The 19571-nt window shown below is 40.2% G+C and overlaps 1 protein-coding gene across 6 annotated transcripts in view; it reads left to right on the forward strand.

Annotated features, from left to right (window-relative positions):
• ush2a (Usher syndrome 2A (autosomal recessive, mild)) overlaps positions 1 to 19571 on the forward strand; it is a 239970-nt gene that overhangs the window by 114053 nt on the left and 106346 nt on the right. For all 6 annotated transcript variants that reach the window (XM_061667225.1, XM_061667224.1, XM_061667255.1 and 3 more), the window contains 6 exons: positions 2762 to 2921; positions 8445 to 8607; positions 8681 to 8828; positions 14126 to 14283; positions 15225 to 15372; positions 17617 to 17772. In XM_061667225.1, the coding sequence (XP_061523209.1) occupies positions 2762 to 2921; positions 8445 to 8607; positions 8681 to 8828; positions 14126 to 14283; positions 15225 to 15372; positions 17617 to 17772 (933 nt within the window). The remainder of the gene's footprint in view (positions 1 to 2761; positions 2922 to 8444; positions 8608 to 8680; positions 8829 to 14125; positions 14284 to 15224; positions 15373 to 17616; positions 17773 to 19571) is intronic.

Genomic DNA, 19571 nt, shown 5'->3' on the forward strand with positions numbered 1-19571 from the left:
GCGGCTGGAGCTGTGGTGCGGCCGACACAACCTGGAGCTGAACACGCTCAAGACGGTAGAGATGATCGTGGACTTCAGGAGGCATCCTTCGCCACAGCTGCCCCTCACGTTGTCCAGCTGCCTTGTGTCAACCGTCGAGACCTTCAAGTTCCTGGGAATTACAATCTCTCAGGACCTGAAGTGGGCGAACAACATCAACTCCGTCCTCAAAAAGGCCCAGCAGAGGATGTACTTCCTGCGGCTTCTGAGAAAGCACGGCCTGCCACCGGAGCTGCTGAGACAGTTCTACACAGCGGTCATCGAATCAGTCCTGTGTTCTTCCATCACAGTCTGGTTTGGTGCTGCTACAAAAAAGGACAAACTCCGACTGCAACGGACAATCAAAACTGCTGAAAGGATTGTCGGTACCCCCCTACCCACCATTGAGGACTTGCACGCTGCCAGAACTAAGACAAGGGCGTGCAAAATCCTCTCGGACCGTCTGCACCCCGGTCACCGGCTCCTTCCCTCAGGTAGGCGCTACCGATCAACGCAAACTAGAACTAGTAGACATTCCAACAGCTTCTTCCCTCTTGCGATCAACTTCTTAAACACCTAACCTATAATTCCATTACAACAAGCTGGCAATTTTTTGACTTGAGTTCGTTGTCACATTTCTGTGGGGCCAATTATGTATTACTCGTGCACTCACTGTAGTTGTCTCGCCATGCTGCACTATTTGCATATACTGGCCACTCATGCCAGAGTAGCATCTGCTCCATTTGCACACTGATTGAGGAGTATCTGTAACATTTGTACAACCAACATTGTCCCAGATTATCGCACTACTCGTCACTTTAAACCGCATACACTCCTTGAAGTCTCAGCGCCCTTTGCACAATGGTCATTGCACCGGACTATTGCAATATTAGTCGTTCGAACTGCTTTAAGTGCTAGAGGACTCTGCATCTTTTTGCACAATTGTTTTTTGTCAATGTCTTCATGTCCCCAAAGTGTTCTGTAAATTGACTGTCTGTTGTACTAGAGCGGCTCCAACTACCGGAGACAAATTCCTTGTGTGTTTTGGACATACTTGGCAAATAAAGATGATTCTGATTCTGAAATAATATCCCCACCAACTCACAACGTCCCGAGTCGACGTCAGCAGCGCCTCATCCCCCACTATACACAGTGTTGGTGGTGCACTGCTTTCCTCTCCTGAGACACCGCATGGTGGACCAGAATTTCCTCGAAGCCGTCCGAAAGTCTTTCTCCATGGCCTCACCGAACTCCTCCCATACCAGAGTTTTTTCAGCTGCCTCAGGTGTCCCACCGGCCAAAAAAGCCAGATAGGACTCCTTCTTCAGGTTGACGGCATCCCTCACCGTTGGTGTACACCAACAGGTTCGGGGATTGCCGCCACGACAGGCACCGACCACAGCGCCGGTCGGCCTCCTCAGCAATGGAGGCGCGGAACATGGTCCACTCGGACTCGATGTCCCCCGCCTCCTCTTCCCCCACCATTGGAGCCAACTCACCATCAGGTGGTGATCAGTTGACTGATCCGCCCCTCTCTTCACCCGAGTGTTCAAGACATGTGGCCTCAAGTCCGATGACATGACCACAGAGTCGATCATCGAACTGCGACCTAGGGTGTCCTGGTATCAAGTGCACTTGTGGACACCCTTATGCTTGAACATGGTGTTCGTTATGAACAATCCGTGATGAGCACAAAAGTCTAAGAACAGAACACCGCTCAGGTTCTGATCAGGGGGGCCGTTCCTCCCAATCACGCCCTTCCAGGTCTCACTGTCATTGCCCACGTGAGCATTGAAGTCCCCCAGCAGAACAATGGAGTCCCCAGAGGGAGCGCTCTCCAGCACCCCCTCCAAGGACTCCAAAAAGGGTGGGTACTCTGAACTGCTGTTTGGTGCATAGGCACAAACAACAGTCAGGACCCGTCCCCCCACCCGAAGGCGGAGGAAGGCTACCCTCTCGTCCACCGGTGTGAACCCCAACATACAGGCGCCAAGCCGGGGGGCAATAAGTATACCCACACTTGCTCACCGCCTCTCACTGTGGGCAACTCCAGAGTGGAAGAGAGTCCAACCCCTCTCGAGAGGACTGGTACCAGAGCCCAAGCTGTGTGTGGAGGCGACTCCGACTATATCTAGTCGGAACTTCTCGACCTCACACACCAGCTCGGGCTCCTTCCCTGCCAGAGAGGTGACATTCCACGTCCTTAGAGCCAGCTGCTGTAGCCGGGGATCGGATCGCCAAGGTCCCTGCCTTAAATGCCTCGAGATAAAATACAATTAGCAAGCAGAATGTAAAAAGTGAGTAAAGTAGTAAAGGTAGTTTCTTTTTAACAAATGTACTCAAGTAAAAGTAAAAAATATGTTGCATTTTAACCTGACAACTACAATTTATCCAAAATACTCAATAATATTTGTATTTATTGTTTGCATGATATCTTATAATATTTTGATGTGCAAAAAAAATAAATAATGAAAGAACCTTATAGTGAAAAGGAAATGCGATCTTCCAACCACCATTAAACACTGCTATGTTGCTGACAGTATCAGTATGAACTGAACTTAGTCTCTGTGAAGGCAGACATTTTGATACAACTCTTGTATTGGATCTCATTACTGCAGGTGTACCTAACATTGTGGCTAATGAGTTTGTATTTTTGTCCATGCTTGGTTTTGTTTCATGAACCTATAGTATCCCTCCATTCATCCTCTCTGTCTGTTTCATGCTGCCCTGCTGTGCATTTCAGAGCTTGGCATCTATACTGCTCACGTCATGGTACTGTCTGCATGCACTGCGGTGGGATGCACCAACAGTTCAAAGGTCACAATGTTGACCTCTCAGCTTCCTCCCGGGCCTCTACAAGCGCCAACTCTGACCTTCCTCGACTCACGGACCATCCTGGTGGAGTATGCGCTCACTCTTGTTGACACATCCTCCGAATTCTCTATTCTACAACCTGAAATAATGGAACAGTAATAAATGCATCTCATAGAAAAGCATCAGTATCATACAGTATACTGTAGAAGGAGGGAAAGGGCAGCAGAGCTCTGGTGACCTTCTGAAGTTGTTTACCATGCAGAATATTCACTTGACACTGCACTTGACCTTTCCTCTCGAGAGGGAGGAAGATAAATCTCTTACACCTTTTCCCGTACCGGTCATTTGAAAATGTCGCAGGACATTGTGTAGGTGTTTACGAGTGTGTCCGCAACAAGCTATATTCACAGAAATACATTAACAAGACTTATAAATGGAAACAGGGATATAATATTTGCATATTCTTCAGTATGTCTTTCCAGCAGTTAGTAGATTGGAAAATTTAGTAAATATTCAATTATAAATTGTATATATTGTATGTGGATGTATATATGTGTGTGTATATATATATATATATATATATATATGTGTATAATATATATATATATATGTGTATAATATATATATATATATATATGTGTATAAAATATATATATATACATATATATATATACATATATATATATATATACATATATATATATATATATATGTGTATAATATATATATATATATATATGTGTATAAAATATATATATATACATATATATATATATATACATATATATATATATATACATATACATATATATACACATATATATACATATATATATATATACATATATATATATATATATACATATATATCTATATATACATATATATATATATATATATATATATACATATATATATATATATACATATACATACATATACATATATACATATATATATACATATACATATATATATATATATATATATATATATATATATATATATATATATATATGTATACATATATATATATGCATATATATATATACATATATATATATATATATATATATATATATATACATATACATATGTATATATGTATACATATGTATATGTATATATGTATATATATATATATATATATGTATATATATATATATGTATATATATATATATATATATATATGTATATATATATATATATGTATATATATATATATATGTATATATATATATATATATATATATAGACTGAGAAAGTTGAGGAATGCCCATCAAACACCTGTTTGGAACATCCCACAGGTGAACAGGCTAATTGGGAACAGGTGGGTGCCATGATTGGGTATAAAAGGAGCTTCCCTGAATTGCTCAGTCATTCATTTTCTATCAAGACCCTGAAACGCCGCTGGGTTCTCTGGGCCCGAGCTCATCTAAGATGGACTGATGCTAAGTGGAAAAGTGTTCTGTGGTCCGATGAGTCCACATTTAAAATTGTTTTTGGAAATTGTGGATGTCGTGTCCTCTGGGCCAAAGAGGAAAAGAACCATCCGGACTGTTATGGACCCAAAGTTCAAAAGCCAGCATCTGTGATGGTATGGGGCTGTGTTAGTGCCAATGGCGTGGGTAACATACACATCTGTGAAGGCACCATTAATGCTGAAAGGTACATACAGGTTTTGGAGAAACATATGCTGCCATCACAGCAACGTCTTTTTCATGGACGCCCCTGCTTATTTCAGCAAGACAATGCGTATAACCACATTCACAGCCACAAATCGCATTCTGCACGTGTTACAACAACGTGGCTTCGTAGTAAAAGAGTGCGGCTACTATACTGGCCTGTCTGTAGTCCAGGCCTGTCTCCCATTGAAAATGTGTAGCGCATTATGAAGCATAAAATATGACAACGGAGACCCCGGACTGTTGAACAGCTGAAGCTGTACATCAAGCAAGAATGGGAAAGAATTCCACCTACAAAGCTTCAACATTTAGTGTCCTCAGTTCCCAAACGTTTATTGAATGTTGTTAAAAGAAAAGGGGATGTAACACAGCTATAAACATGACCCTGTCCCAGCGTTTTTGGAACGTGTTGCAGCCATAAAATTCCAAGTTAATGATTATTTGGTATAAACAATATTGTTTATCAGTTTGAACATTAAATATCTTGTCTTTGAAGTGTATTCATTTAAATATAGGTTGAACATTATTTGAAAATCATTGTATTATGTTTTTATTTATGTTTAACACAATGCCCCAACTTCATTGGAATTTGAGTTGTAATATGGCGCCACTCACTAAAGTGAAGACCTCTGTCAAGTCTGAAACCACACCAAATTTCTTTGATGTACAACTTGGGCATAGATTGGAACTGCCTCCACAAAGATCTTGTGAAGATGAACTTCTTGATAAATACTACAGTGCAACAACAAAACACTTGACTGTAAAAGGTGTTCCACGGGTGCTACTTATAAAACCATACGAGGTAAACAATGCTACTACGTGCATCTTTTGTTTGTAAAGAGGTGATAGCTGGGGAAACAAAATCTAAGTTGTAATAGTTTATCCTTGACAGTACTGCCACCTGTACAACAGGGTTACATATTGTACTGTGGTTATTTAAACTGTTTCAGCTATAAATTCACCTGCTGTGGGAAGGAGTGCGTATTGCCTTGTTAGCACATTGGCAACAGGCAGGGGTTGAAATGTCACACATGGTCAATATCTTCCTATTGTGTCTGTGAGAAAGGCTGAGGAAGACAGCAATGCGCAACATCTATTTGAAAAATGAAGAGCGAGAAAGGTTTAAGTTATTGAGAGTTTGACGGGGGAGGGGGGAAAAAGATGCAAATGCAAGAGATGTAAGGAAATGAGGGTGAGAGACTGTGAGAAAGGTTGGGGGAGGCGCCAGTATGGGGTTTAAGCAATATCAGCAGGTTTATCCTCTGCCCTCAGCTCACAATGCCTTACATAAATACATTCATATGTGCACACAGTAAGATATTCACATTGAGAAATGCTGGCTTTCCTAAACAAAAAGCTTTTTTGAGTGTTCTTGCTGTATGTGTATGGTTTTCTGAATGGAAGGACAAATATCTCCACATACACACTCCAGTCTTGTAGCATGTTTTCCCAGAAGAGAGGAATCTGTTATAGTAGATATAAAAATTCTACACATTCCTGTTCAAAGGCCAGGCTTTTGTGAAATAAAAACTGAGACCAAGATAAATCATTTAAAAACTTTCCCCCCCATTAATTTGGCCGACAACCTGTACAATTCAATTAAAATTATATATTTACATATTCCAGAGGGGAAGTAAAAATAAATGACTCAAATGTGGTTGCACAAATGTGCAAAGCCTCTTCAAACTGGGATGTGGTTGTGTTCAATTAACCAATCACATTCAAACGGCTGTTAACTGGGAATCATCACACACCTGCTATCATTTAACCATTGACATTGGTTTTCTGAAGTGTTCCTGAACCCATGTGATAATATCGTTTACCCATTAATGTCGGTTTTTGATGCAGTGCCGCATGAGGGATCGAAGGTCACGGGCAGTCAATGTTGGTTTTCGGCCTTGCCACTTACATGCAGTGATTTCTCCAGATTCTCTGAACCTTTTGATGATATTATGGACCGTAGATGATGAAATCCCGAAATTCCTTACAACCGTACGTTGAGGAACATTGTCCTTAAAATGTCCGACTATTTTCTTATGCACTTGTTCACAAAGAGGTGAACCTCGCCCCATCTTTGCTTGTGAATGACTGAGCAATTCAGGGAAGCTCCTTTTATACCCAATCATGGCACCCACCTTTTCCCAATTAGCCTGTTCACCTGTGGGATGTTCCAAACAGGTGTTTGATGAGCATTCCTCAACTTTCTCAGTCATTTTTGCCACCTGTCCCAGCTTTTTTGGAACGCCTTGCAGCCATGAAAATCTAAATTAATGATTATTTGGTAAAAACAATCAAGTTTATCAGTTTGAACATTAAATATTTTGTCTTTATAGTGTATTCAATTAAATATAGGTTTAACATGATTTGCAAATCATTGTATTCTGTTTTTATTTATGTTTAACACAATGTCCCAACTTCATTGGAATTGGGGTTGTAGCTTAAGAAAAACAGCCTCATGCATGATGCTGCCACCACAAGGCTTCACTGTAGGTATGGTCGTCTTTTGTTGATGAGCAGTGTTGTGTTTGTGCCAAATGTACCTTTTGGAAATATGGCCAAAAATGTCAGCCTTGGTTTCTTCAGGCATTAACAAAATTTCCCTAACAGATGTGGGTAAATTTGCAGGGAATTATGAACAGTTAGAAATAGTAGTCCGTGTTAGCACAAAATCTTCTGGGATCGGCTTGGAAGCACAGAAAATGTCAGGAAAAGCTTACTCTAGAACATATGAAATTTATTTGGAGTTAATCAGAGAGACACTTTAAATGGTAGCAGGTGTGGACTGTCTCCCATTTAGCATGAAGTTGAATGTGATTGGTTAATTCTGAACTCAGCCACATCCCAGTTACAAGAGGGCATGCAGACTTGTGCAACCACATTATTTCTGTTGTTTTTACTTCCCCTCTTGAGGAAAAAAAAAAAAGAAAGATAATCAATTGAGTCGTACAGATTGTTGGTCTCATGAATGGTGGAAAAGGTTTGAAATGATTTATCTTGGTCTCATTTTCTCATAAAAACCTAGAATTTGATCAGGGGTGTGTAGACTTTTTATATCCACTGTAGCTACAAAATGAAGACTTACTCCAGGATGTTCACTTTCTGTCGATGTAAACACATGCCCCTTATCGCAATTATTTAAAACCATCAGTTTTCTAAAACCATTTGTACAATCAATTTTACTGAAATTGTTCCAACTTGCCTTTGATTGAGCTTTTCAAAAGGGGTTGTACATCACTGTGCCAATCGACGGCGTAAAAATCTTATAAAGTGTGATAGATTAGTCAGAGCGGCTAATTGTGTGCTAACACATGCTCATCAGTCATCCCACAACCTGCATTTAAAAGTAGGAACGAAGAAAGGACTTTATTACGTTTTTAAATCGCCGCTCCTTGCTAACACTAAAGGGAGTTGGATTTCTCAGGGGTTTACATGAATTACTATTCATATTATACCTTGATGGAATATTTACTTGCTGTGTTCTCCTCATAACAGTTGGAATTCATCACAATCTTAAAAATTGGCATTAAGTAAAAATGAATTTTTAGCACATTTACTACAGAAGTCTATTTTACAGCTTCCAAAGTTGTGAAACAAAACAGCTCCAACAACTTTAACAGGATAAAACCAGAACCTACTCAAATGAAGGGAGGTCAGATTTTTGATATGAAAACATAAAATCTCATGGAAAAATATAAATAATAATACAAATATAGTTACATATATAGGAATATTATTATTTTGCATCATTCCAATTCATATAATTACCTGATATTTTTCAGAAGCACTGTTTTTGAAATTCAATACGAGTTATAACAATATCTAAGTTATTTCACGAAGAGTCAAAAGTGAAGCACTTTAAACCAATGTCTCTGCTCGTGAGAGTAATAATGTAAAATATGTATATTGGTTCCTCTCGTACTCCCCAGGTGGTCTCGACCTTTTCAGGTCAATGGTGTTCTGGAGTTCTATTCCATCTTCGTTGCACAGGGTGAGACAGAGCCCACCATAGTCCACAACAGTTCAGGACTTGTTGAAGACCACACGCTCCGCAACCTCACTCCTGGCACGGGCTACACCATCACAGTTGCTGTGAGTCTTTTGAATTTGTTTTGAATCCTTACTTTCATGTCCCCTCTTCAATGTGTTTGTGTTTGCATTTTAGGCTTGCACAGGCGGTGGCTGCACCCGAAGCCCCCCTGCGCAGGCTGTTACTGAGGAAAGCACCCCAGAGAATGTCCCAGCACCACTGGTCACCCCTTTGTCACCACATGCACTGAACGTCAGCTGGACAGCTCCTGATACTCCAAATGGTGAGAACATACTGCATATGCCCTTTATGCCATATTTACACATGCATGCATCCCTAGTTCATTTAATAAATTAAATATATGTTTCAGAATTTTTTTTAAATTATTATTATTTTTTTCATGGGACTCCATTAAGTGATTTTGTAAGATATATGCTTTAGAAACATTTATAAGGATTAAAAAAACAATATTGAAAATGAAAAAGATCATCAGAACATTGAGACATAGAATGAAATACAGTGCATCAGTACAGTCATGAGTCCATTCATGGTAGAACATAAAGCTGGAGAACAATGGCCTCATGTTAAATCTGAATGTGCAATAGGGCTGAAGTAAGGAGAGTGAGAAAGTGATAGGATTGTGAAAGAAGGAGGCCATACAGTGTCATGCAGGAAACTGACACACAGCCCGAGAAGAGTGCGCTGCCTCCCTTTGTTCCTTTAAGTGGAGGAAAAGTGCTCCCTTTTGACTAAGAATAGAACTGCAGGCTCGAAACATATCCCCTCACAGCTCCTTTTCTCCCTCTCTCTTACTTTCTAACTCCATCCAATCTACCTGCGGCCAATTAAAATACCTAGTTTATGCACTTTGGATGAGAATTGAGGGCACATAATGGTGTTTGATGTGCACAAGATTCTAGTTTCAGTTATACATTGCCAGTGCTCTGTTCTTTATTTCAAATCCAATTAGATTAAAACGTATTCTGTATTTATTTTAAACATTCTCAGCATTTTAATTTAGCTAAAATATATTTTCAATGCAAAATCAATCGACAAATATCCATTTTATATCAAAGCACAAAATGCCCACATTTAAGAACTTAGACTTGGATGCGAGCACATTATTACGAACTATGAGTCATTCGTGTGTGCGTGTGTGTGTGTGTGTGTGTGTGAGAATGAACAGGATTATGCCATGTTGTTGTTGCGACTTTCAGCTTGTCCCATTTGGGGTCGCCAAAGCGAGTTACTTGCATGATTTGTTTAGCACAGTTTTTATGCCGGATGCCCTTCATTATGCGATCCACCCATTTTTTTTTAAACCGGGCTAGGGACCAGCAGTGGCTGAGTATTGGGGCAAAAAGGCAGCAACATGTTCAAGCCCTATTATGCAAAAAACACTTGAAAGACTTTCAAAATTTTGCAGGAGAGTTGGAGTTTGGGTAAGAGTGATCCAGAAACAAATTGTTTATTGGTGTTAACATGAAGAACATTTGTCATCCGAGACATTTCCTTAGTGTGTTTGTACTAGTATTGAACCATGATAACAAAATGAAGCTACAGGGCTGTGAAAAAGTATTTGCCCCGTTCTCAAATATTTTTTTCCCCTGGTTTCCTCTTTTTAATGTTTAAAAATCATCAAATAAATGTTCATAGACAGACAACGGTAACCCAAGTAAACATAAAATGCTGTTTTCAATGGTGATTTATTTATTTATTTGTATTATTTAGGGGGGGGGGGGGTCGAAGCTACCTGGGTCTGTTTGAAAAAGTAATGGGCCCCTAAACTTTATAACTGGTTGGGCCACCCTCAGCAGCAACGAATGAAATCAAGCATCCTCTATAACTGCCAATGAATCTCACACCACTGTGGAGCTAAATTGAGTATGTATATATATATATATATATATATATATATATATATATATATGTATAGCTACTCTTTCTTGCAGAATTGTTTTGATTCAGCGACCCTGGAAGGTTTTTAGTCATGGACATCGTTTTTAAGGACATTGCCACAGAATTCATGGTTCCATCAATCACACCAAGTTGTCATGGTCCTGTAGAAGCAAAGCAGCCCCCAGACCATCTCACTACCACCACGTTTGACCTTTGGTATGATGTTGTTTTTCTGAAATGATGTGTTACATTCATGCCAGATGTAACGAGACACACAACTTCCAAAAAGTTCAACTTTTATCTCGTCAGTCCATAGAATATCCTCCCAAAAGTGTTGAGAATCCTTCAGATGTATTTTCTTTTTTTTTTCCCTGCAAAAGTAAGACGACTGTTTTTTGCCTATATGTTCTTTTTTGTCAGCAGTGGTTTTCACCTTGGAACTCTGCCATGGAGGCCATTTTAACCCAGTCTCTTCCTTATTGTTGTGTCATGAACACTGATCTTACCTGAGGCAAGGGAGGCCTGCGGTTCTTTAGATGTTGTGTCCTGGATGAGTTGTCTCCGTTCTCGTGGGATAATTTTTGTAGGCTAGCCTCTCCTGGGAAGGTTCACTACTGGTTTTCTCCACTTTGGGATAATGTGGTTTGCTGGAGTCCTAAAGCTTTAGAAATGGGTGTGTAACCCTTTCCAGACTGATGATTATTTTTCATCTGTTTTGGAATTTCTTTGGATTGTGGCTTTTTTGGTGCAGCTTTTTGAGGTCTTTTGGCCAACTTAATTTTGTCAGGTTTTCATTGAGTTCAGTGAAAATGAACTAAACTTTCCCAAAAAATATGATTAGTCACAGTTAATTCATGATTGAACAAGGCGGGCAATTACAGTACTTTTTCCACACAGGGCCTGGTAGCTCTGAATAGTTTTCGAATGTACTAGGGCCAGTCTACTCTCAGTATTTACGAACCCAATCATACGCTATGTATGTATAATATCCAGTTTTAGTAACAAATAACTACAGTAAGTTTTGCGAACACCACTTAGCACACAATACACTGACATAGTTATGATGATAACAAAATCAAATGAATTGTGTGAAGAAAATGTGAGGATTTGCCAGCCAGTTTCACAGTCTCCAACATACAAACGCACTGCCACATATTATAAAATGTTATTGCCATGCTCGTTAAAGAATGTGTAATTCCATAAGGCGTGTGTGCGTGGTGAGAATTGTGTGTTTGACACTTAATGCCAGATGAGTGCATGTCGCTCCATAAACCCTGTGATGTGTGCGCATATTAGCCAGGGTAAATTACTTAAAGCTTTCCTCATCTGATGACAGAAATGTATAACAAGGGAGACACTTAATCATGATTACCTGATTGCCTCATGCTTAATAAGCTTTCAGTTTTTTTATTTGGACAAAGGGAGAGGAGCACGGCGCCCTTTTCTACGTTCTTTTTTCGGCGTCAAGAAATGACAAAGACAATTGTGATGGGTTACAGAGGAGTAAGATTTTGTATTATTTTCCCTCGCTCGTCCTGTCTCTCTCTCCCCTCCTTCTCCCCAATTCCGCAGGGATTTGTGGGGGATAATCCTCTCGGGGATTAGGTCGGGGCAACACGCAGACAAAGAGGGGAAATAAGCCTGTTATGCATTCGCTGCTTCATTTCCCAACCTGTCTTTATTACAGCGTATACTGATATGGGCTTATTCACGCACACACACAAACACACGCGCACTCTCACATGAATGTGATTGGCCACATTAAGAGCTTCCCTGATGTAACTGGTGTCCACAGGGTTTTTGTGTCTTCATTTTCCTGATAGGTGTGTGTATCTGTATTGAGCAATAATAAAACCCACACATGATTAAAGTCGAATAGACTCTTAGTTCTTACCACTGATCTTTTGAGCCCTTCCCCCCCCCCCCCCCCCCCAGTATGCATTTTTATTAAGGAAAAGTACATTTGGGTGCCATTTCCTTTTTTATTAGGTGGAAGTAATGTAATGTAATTATTGGGCTGGCATGCGTGTGCGCGTGTGCATGGGCTTGTACTGTATCTTAATTCTGTGTATATACACAAAGAACCTGTGTGCGCACACACCCTTATCAGTACCCATATTTGTGTGAGCGCATGCCATGAGTCTCTCTCAGGTTATCCTTTAATACCTTTGGTAGTGTTAATGCTGTCGTCACCATTGAATCACACATCCGAAGGCCCCTTTTCACTTTTTTAAGGTCCATGCCAATGCCAGGCCTGCGATCCAAAAATCACAACACTTACTCTGCGAGTAGAATTGGGTGCAGTTTGATCACAGTGTAAGTGACTACCACTGATTGATCCTAGACAGAAATGGCTAGAGACAAATATTTCATGCGATATACCTGTATTTAAATCCATTCATCTATTCTCTATCGTGCTTATCCTCATTAGCATCCTTGCGCCTATCCCAGCTGTCTTTAGGCAAGAGGATGTGTAGACCCTGGACTGGTCACCAGCCAATGACAGAAATCCAAAGGAAATCTTAGGATGAACCTAAAAGGCACTAACCTTTACAGGTGAACATAATTTGACCTCTAAACTTTGGAATACACATACCCAGCTGTTCAATGTTTCACTACGTTTTGCACAGCTTCTTGTTCTGTAAAAAACTAAATGTCTAAATTCACAACAGGTGTTTGATCCATCATATATTATATTTTAACATTTGTTCAAGATTACACCTTACAATGGATCAAGAGTACATCACCACTGTCAGGTTTCAAACGGGAATCTCTCAGAAGGAAGTGGCCACTGAGCTTAAAATGTGTCATCAACAGGTTGCAAGTGAGAGACAGAGAGACTGGAAGAGTCACAGAAAGACATACTCATGGACATTCTCTGAAATGTATTAGTCGATTCATGCATCAAACACCAGTTGTGAATTTTGATGCTCAGTTCCTTGATAGAGAACAGCAAGTAGGACACATGCTTTCAGGAGTTCAGAGAAGGTCAAATTAAAAGTTCACCTGTAAAGTTTATAGTCCATTATATGTTTATTCTGAAACTGCACCCAAAAGTTAAATATTAAAAACTTTTTGTGAGTACTTGTAATGTATCTGTCAGTTTTGTTTTTTCAAAGTCTTGGAAACAAGTGTCATATAGACAGTTTTAACATACATGACTTTTTTTTTTTTTTTAACTCTACCTTTAAGACATTTGGACAAATCTATACTTAAAATTTTGTGGGAAAACTTTCACAAAGGCAGGGTGCAAACCCAACACCTTAGGAATGAACTAGAACAGAGATTTTCAGGTTACTTTATTGGTCTCCTCCAGGGAGAGATTTGTCTCAGAGACGGGGGGGGGCTTACAAGGGCAATAACATCTAACACAAACTACATCAATTAAAAAAAAAAAATCTCATGTCCAGCATCAGCATCAAACATCAAAACAAATGTTCTTCTCGATAAATGGGTAAAGAAATACTACAGACATGCTTATGAGACGTCTTTCCAGAAGAGTGGAATGTAGAGGAAATTCCATATTTTCTTCCCTTTTGACTTCCTGTAGATGTAATAAAGTGGTGACCCAATGCTTTGGTCCAAACACAAATACCAGTCTGCTTGTAACTCTTGGTGAGATTTTGTGTTTCTTTATTTTCTGAAATAAAAATTTTATCTTTTTTTTTTTTTCCCCCACAGGCATCATAACGAGCTATGGCCTTTGGATGGATGGTGTTCTTATATCAAACTCCAGTTCCTCCCAGAACTTCGTAGTGGTGAAGGAGCTTTCTCCATGGAGCAGACACATATTCAGGCTTCAGGCCTGCACAACGCGTGGCTGTGGGAAGGGACCAATGGTGAGTGAGATGTTACTGACTTAAATCCACACATGCAATGTATGTGGTAATTCATATGGTCAACAAAAAGATGGTTGGTGACAGCAAGTCATAATTTAATTCAACCTTTATCCCATTACTACTGAGAGATGGTTCCAATATTTCTATCAATACCTCTCTGTGTAATAATAAAAACTGAGTATTACTTGTATTATCTTTGTAAAGGTATATATTTTTGTACAGCTCTTGAGCTCATTGTTGTATCTCATTATAGATGCAAGATGTGGTGTGTGGATTATTCCCTTAACCACTAAACACAGTAAAGCAACAATATAGGTGTCCTTATTGCAAGCATTGTAAAATGTGTGTGCATGTGCGTGCTGCAGGGTGTCATAAAGGTGATCAATTCTCTCAGCTCAATAACGAGGGTTGGCGTGACGACAGTGACATTTGCTATGAAATGTCACCCCTTGCTCAACGACGCCTCTGACGACAGGCCGTATTTTGAGGCATTTTCCCAATACGGACTCCATATTTAGTAGAATGCGCCAAAAATAGGTGACGCAGGTGAACGAGAAGTGAAAGAGGGTGAGCAACATGATAAAAGGGAAAAAATAAAGCATCATGTGGATGGCAAAAATAGAGGAAAGAAAAATAGATTGAAGAATGAGTACAGCAAACACATCTTTCCTTCTTAGATACGCACCATTTTCTAATTATGATTTTTGCCTGCATTCACTGAAATTAAGTGAGGAGAATGACAGTGTTCACAAAGGTGAGAAAGATTCCTGGACTTACATCTACATCCAGACCTTTTGCAACATTTGGTGGAAATTAGATACTGTAAATAGTTTATTTATTTATTTTTGTTTTATAAAGCCTGCTCGCAATCAAACACACAAACTGCACTGACCTTTAGGATGCACTTTTGTATGGTTGTTTGCTTGTGTTCTTTAAATTAGGTGGAAGTACGCACATTAGCGAGGGCCCCAGAAGGCCCCATACTGCTAGAATTGACCAACCAGAGCTCTCGTTCATTACGAGCCCGCTGGACTGCTCCACCAAGACCCAATGGCTTCATGAGATACACACTCTACTGTAAAAGTGCAGGTAATACACACACAATACATTTAAAAGATATTACTTTTTTCTTTTACTACTTACCTTTAACAATACACTGAGTCGCGATATCTGCATGCTAATAATATATACTACATACATGTTTGTATACTTACCTTTGTCAACATTAATACAGTTGAATTTCAAAATTTTGACACTTCTGAGGAAAAATATGCTTCTAAATTTGCACAAAAACTTTGTGGTCAAACTGTCTTGTGTAACATCAGCATATCCAGAGACATCGTGGAGTTTTTTGTGATGCCGCCACAGAATGAAAGAATCATGGGAAAGAGAAAGTGTAATGGTGATCAAAGAACTTGAAGAAATGGTATTTATTTCAACATAGTCAAGCATTGAAAGTGGTATAAATGTCCATCTATGCTGATTAGCACAATGCAGCTAAAGCCACTATAAGCATATACTGTATATAAACATTTGTTGCATCGTTAGACGTCTCATTTGTCATCACTGTTAAGGTTAGTTGACAATTCCGTTTTAAATATACAGGTGTTAACTTTTTGCAATTGTATGACACAAATGGTCAAATGCGTGAGTAGTTTAATTTGAGGTTAGCCTAGGTTAGTTTTATTTAACAGGGGTTAACTTCTTGTACAACGGTATGACATTTGAAGTTTCATGATGGTGAAACGTTGCCTGTTGACCGGATTATTTATATTATTTCCTGTGGAAGTAAATAAAGAAATTAATAAATAAAACAAAACCATAAAAACTGATGTTGACCAGCATCCCACAATGGAATGTGTTGGACCGATGTTGCACATCCATCCATCCATCCATCCATCTATCCATTTTCTGAGCCGCTTCTCCTCACTTGGGTCGCGGGCGTGCTGGAGCATATCCCAGCCATCATCGGGCAGGAGGCGGGGTACACCCTGAACTGGTTGCCAGCCAATCGCAGGGCACATACAAACAAACAACCATTCGCGCCCACATTCACACCTACGGGCAATTTAAAGTCTTCAATTAACCTAGCATGCATGTTTTTTTGGGATGAGGGAGGAAACCGGAGTGCCCGGAGAAAACCCACGCAGGCACGGGGAGAACATGCAAACTCCACACAGGCGGGGCTGGGGATTGAAGCTTTTGCACGCTCTAACCAGTCTTCCACCGTGCCGCCCCGATGTTCCACACTTCATGTAATTATTTTTTTTTATAAAACTTTTTCTGTTAAACTTCAGTGTTTCGGCATGTGCAGCTTTTCCGGCTACCGCAACTCATATGCTTATAAATTCTGGTTTGAAACCTTTTAAAATAAGTTCATAGCAGATGAGTAAAACATAATGTCTGCAAATACACTGTATACCAACTTAGTAACTTTGTGTGAAAGTCGGGCAAAAAAGGGGTGCCTGATAAGAAGAAGACTCAAATTGTTGCGGTGGTAGAGAAAAACTGGAGAAATGATTTCACGTGTGCCTTTGGTAGGACTCAGAAGACCAAAGCAAAAAACAAAAGTATGAAGATTGAATGTAGAACAAAGTCAAGTTGCTGTAATACAACAGGATGAGAGAATTGTGCTTCCATAGATTTTGTATTGGAAAAGATTGCAAGCCAGAACTAGACAACACATGGCAAACAACACAACAGTGAAATACAGCCAACACAAACAAGAAAAGTCGACAGAAAGGGGGGAAGAAGAAAATTGAACAAAATGAGAATAGACCGACTGAGCACAAAGTCGCATAGTGGTCCTTTAACTTGCACAGATTAATCAAGTCACGCGCTCACACACATGCACACACTCTCGTCAGTGTTTGATCTGCTCCTCACACAGGAGCAGACATTAAAACGAGTGGAGGGAGGGATAGAAGAGGTGCACAAGAAAGAGAGATGGTGTCTCGCTCTAGTTCCCCATAAGCCAGTGTTGCTTTGATACACAGTGCCTTCATCAGTTCACACAACCCTGATATGTGTTTGTGTGCGTCTGTCCATCTAAATATATTGGATAGGCTTGCATTGTGGGATTTTCAGATCCCTTTTCTTTGACTATCCTTGCATAACCTCAATATGGAAACCTCTCTTTTGATCATTCCCAGTTAGTATTCCTGTCCAACTTTCTCTCCCGCCTCCATTTCCCCATTCCACGTGTGCATGTTTTATTAATCAGATTCCCGCCATCACGCTGATGTTAATAAATAAATGTGCCACGACAAAAATGTCACTCAATGTATGAAACATCCTCAGTCAGATTTATGGCACTTCTCTGTCGTCTGTCAGATGGCGATGTGGTGCTGGACGGAGGCACAGCAGCCAGTAGGTGGTTGACTTTGACGGACCTGCAGCCGTACACCAACTACAGCTTCTGGGTCGAAGGTTGCAACACACAGGGCTGTGTCGAGAGCCTGTCGCTTAATGTTACAACATCTCCAGCAGGTACCACAAATGTACAAATCTCCTTCAACAACTGTCTGACTTTGGTTGTCCTCTAATCCGATCACATTTTACGGGAGTCTGTACAAGTATGCATTTTAATAGGTCAAAAACGGATACAACATTTTTATTATCCAGGAAAAAGTCAATTAAAAGTAAATAAATTAGTGATGATTTTGAACATAGTTTGCCGTAACTTCTTTCAAAGCAGAGGATTTTCAGTGCAGCAGGTCTGCCTTGTTTGTGGAATGTGTTGTGCGTGCATATTGCAGATTGTAGACTGCATACCTCCATAGTCCAAACTATCACTCAAACTTACTGCATACGGCACAAACACACGGAACGCTTTAGTTCATGTTAACCAAAGAGTTGAATACCCATACACCGTGCCCATTTCTCAAACAAAAGACACACACAGAAAAAGTTCCACTGTTCAAGTTCAAAACAAAGACATGAGAAAGTATAAATTTTAAATAGCAGACGTTTCCTCTCTTTCCAACCAGCTTTCTACCTCTGCGCCTCTGGCATCTCTTTAGACGTCTTTAAGGCAAACTGTCTTGATGCGTCCTTGTTCCATGAAAGAACAGAGGCGAGCTAGCCGAGTAGGAGACGCAAGAGGAGAGGAGGAGGAGAGCAGGCCCAGAGAAGTGAACATAAAAGTGCATAGTTTAAAACGATTAGTGACACCTCTGATATTGTACCTGCTAACGCAGCATGAGAGAGACAAAGGCTCACCAGTGTGTATGTGTGTCTAATAGCCATCCTTGTGCTAAGATGACTTGTGCAATCAGTGTGGCTGTTGTAGCGTCAGATCAGTTTGTTTGATTGAAGGGTCACTTCTCAGCATCCAAAGAGTGTCTCTTATTTTACACAGTCAAAACAACCGGCACCCTCATTTTCTTCTACTTTTGTCATCCTTAACATATTTCCATCGCTTTTTTCCTCACATCCCCTACATATCCACCAAGAGTATGGTCATCGTCCTGACTCAAGAGCATTTTAAAGTACAAACACTGTTGCATCACACTCAGCAGTAAAAGAGGGTCACTACTCAAGAGGTGAGCTTCTTAGGGTGTACCTGAGTGTGTTTGTAAAATAAAAAGCAAGCTTGTGCTGCACTCTGGCAATTAATCTTCTTCGTGATTTTGTCTTATAACCATAAATATCATCCACATATTCTCTGTCTTGTTTACAATATATTGCTGTTCTCGAGCAGGTGGTTACACACTGCACTTGGTTTTCGCGGCGCCCACCGCAGGGTAGGGTGTAGAATGGTGCCGGGATGTCAGGAGCACAGTGCAAGCTTGCCCGTAGTGTATTTGCCACTGGTTGCAAAGGAACCATACACTGGTTTGGACGGAAAGTAGGCCGAAGCTTCATTCTGTTCTAGAGCAGTTTAGGATTGGACGTGAGCTGCAGCTCCGTGAAGACTGCTCGAGGTGTACTCCAGGCTGAACAGGGAGCAGTTTCTTTTTGACCACGTCAAGGATCACCATCTCTTTTGTGTCCCTGATCTTGGGACACACCACATTAATTAATGATTTCTCAATTTTTCCCTCCATGCTTCTTTCACTGTAAAAGTCCATCAAAATCTTTTGAAACTCTAAAATCATTCCACCACCATTTGTCCTATTGGATGCGCAAAGATGTCACAGCGTGCTGTGCCATGGCGTCAGGTGCCCACCGTTGCGTCACGGCAGCGCATACACAATGAATGGGTTGGTCGATGGCGCACTGCGCTGTGCTAAGTGCAGTGTTGAAGGGTGTTAATACAAAAACTACATAACCAGATATAAAATACA

The sequence above is a fragment of the Phycodurus eques genome, chromosome 2, assembly GCF_024500275.1.
Source record: "Phycodurus eques isolate BA_2022a chromosome 2, UOR_Pequ_1.1, whole genome shotgun sequence".
NCBI lineage: Eukaryota > Metazoa > Chordata > Actinopteri > Syngnathiformes > Syngnathidae > Phycodurus > Phycodurus eques.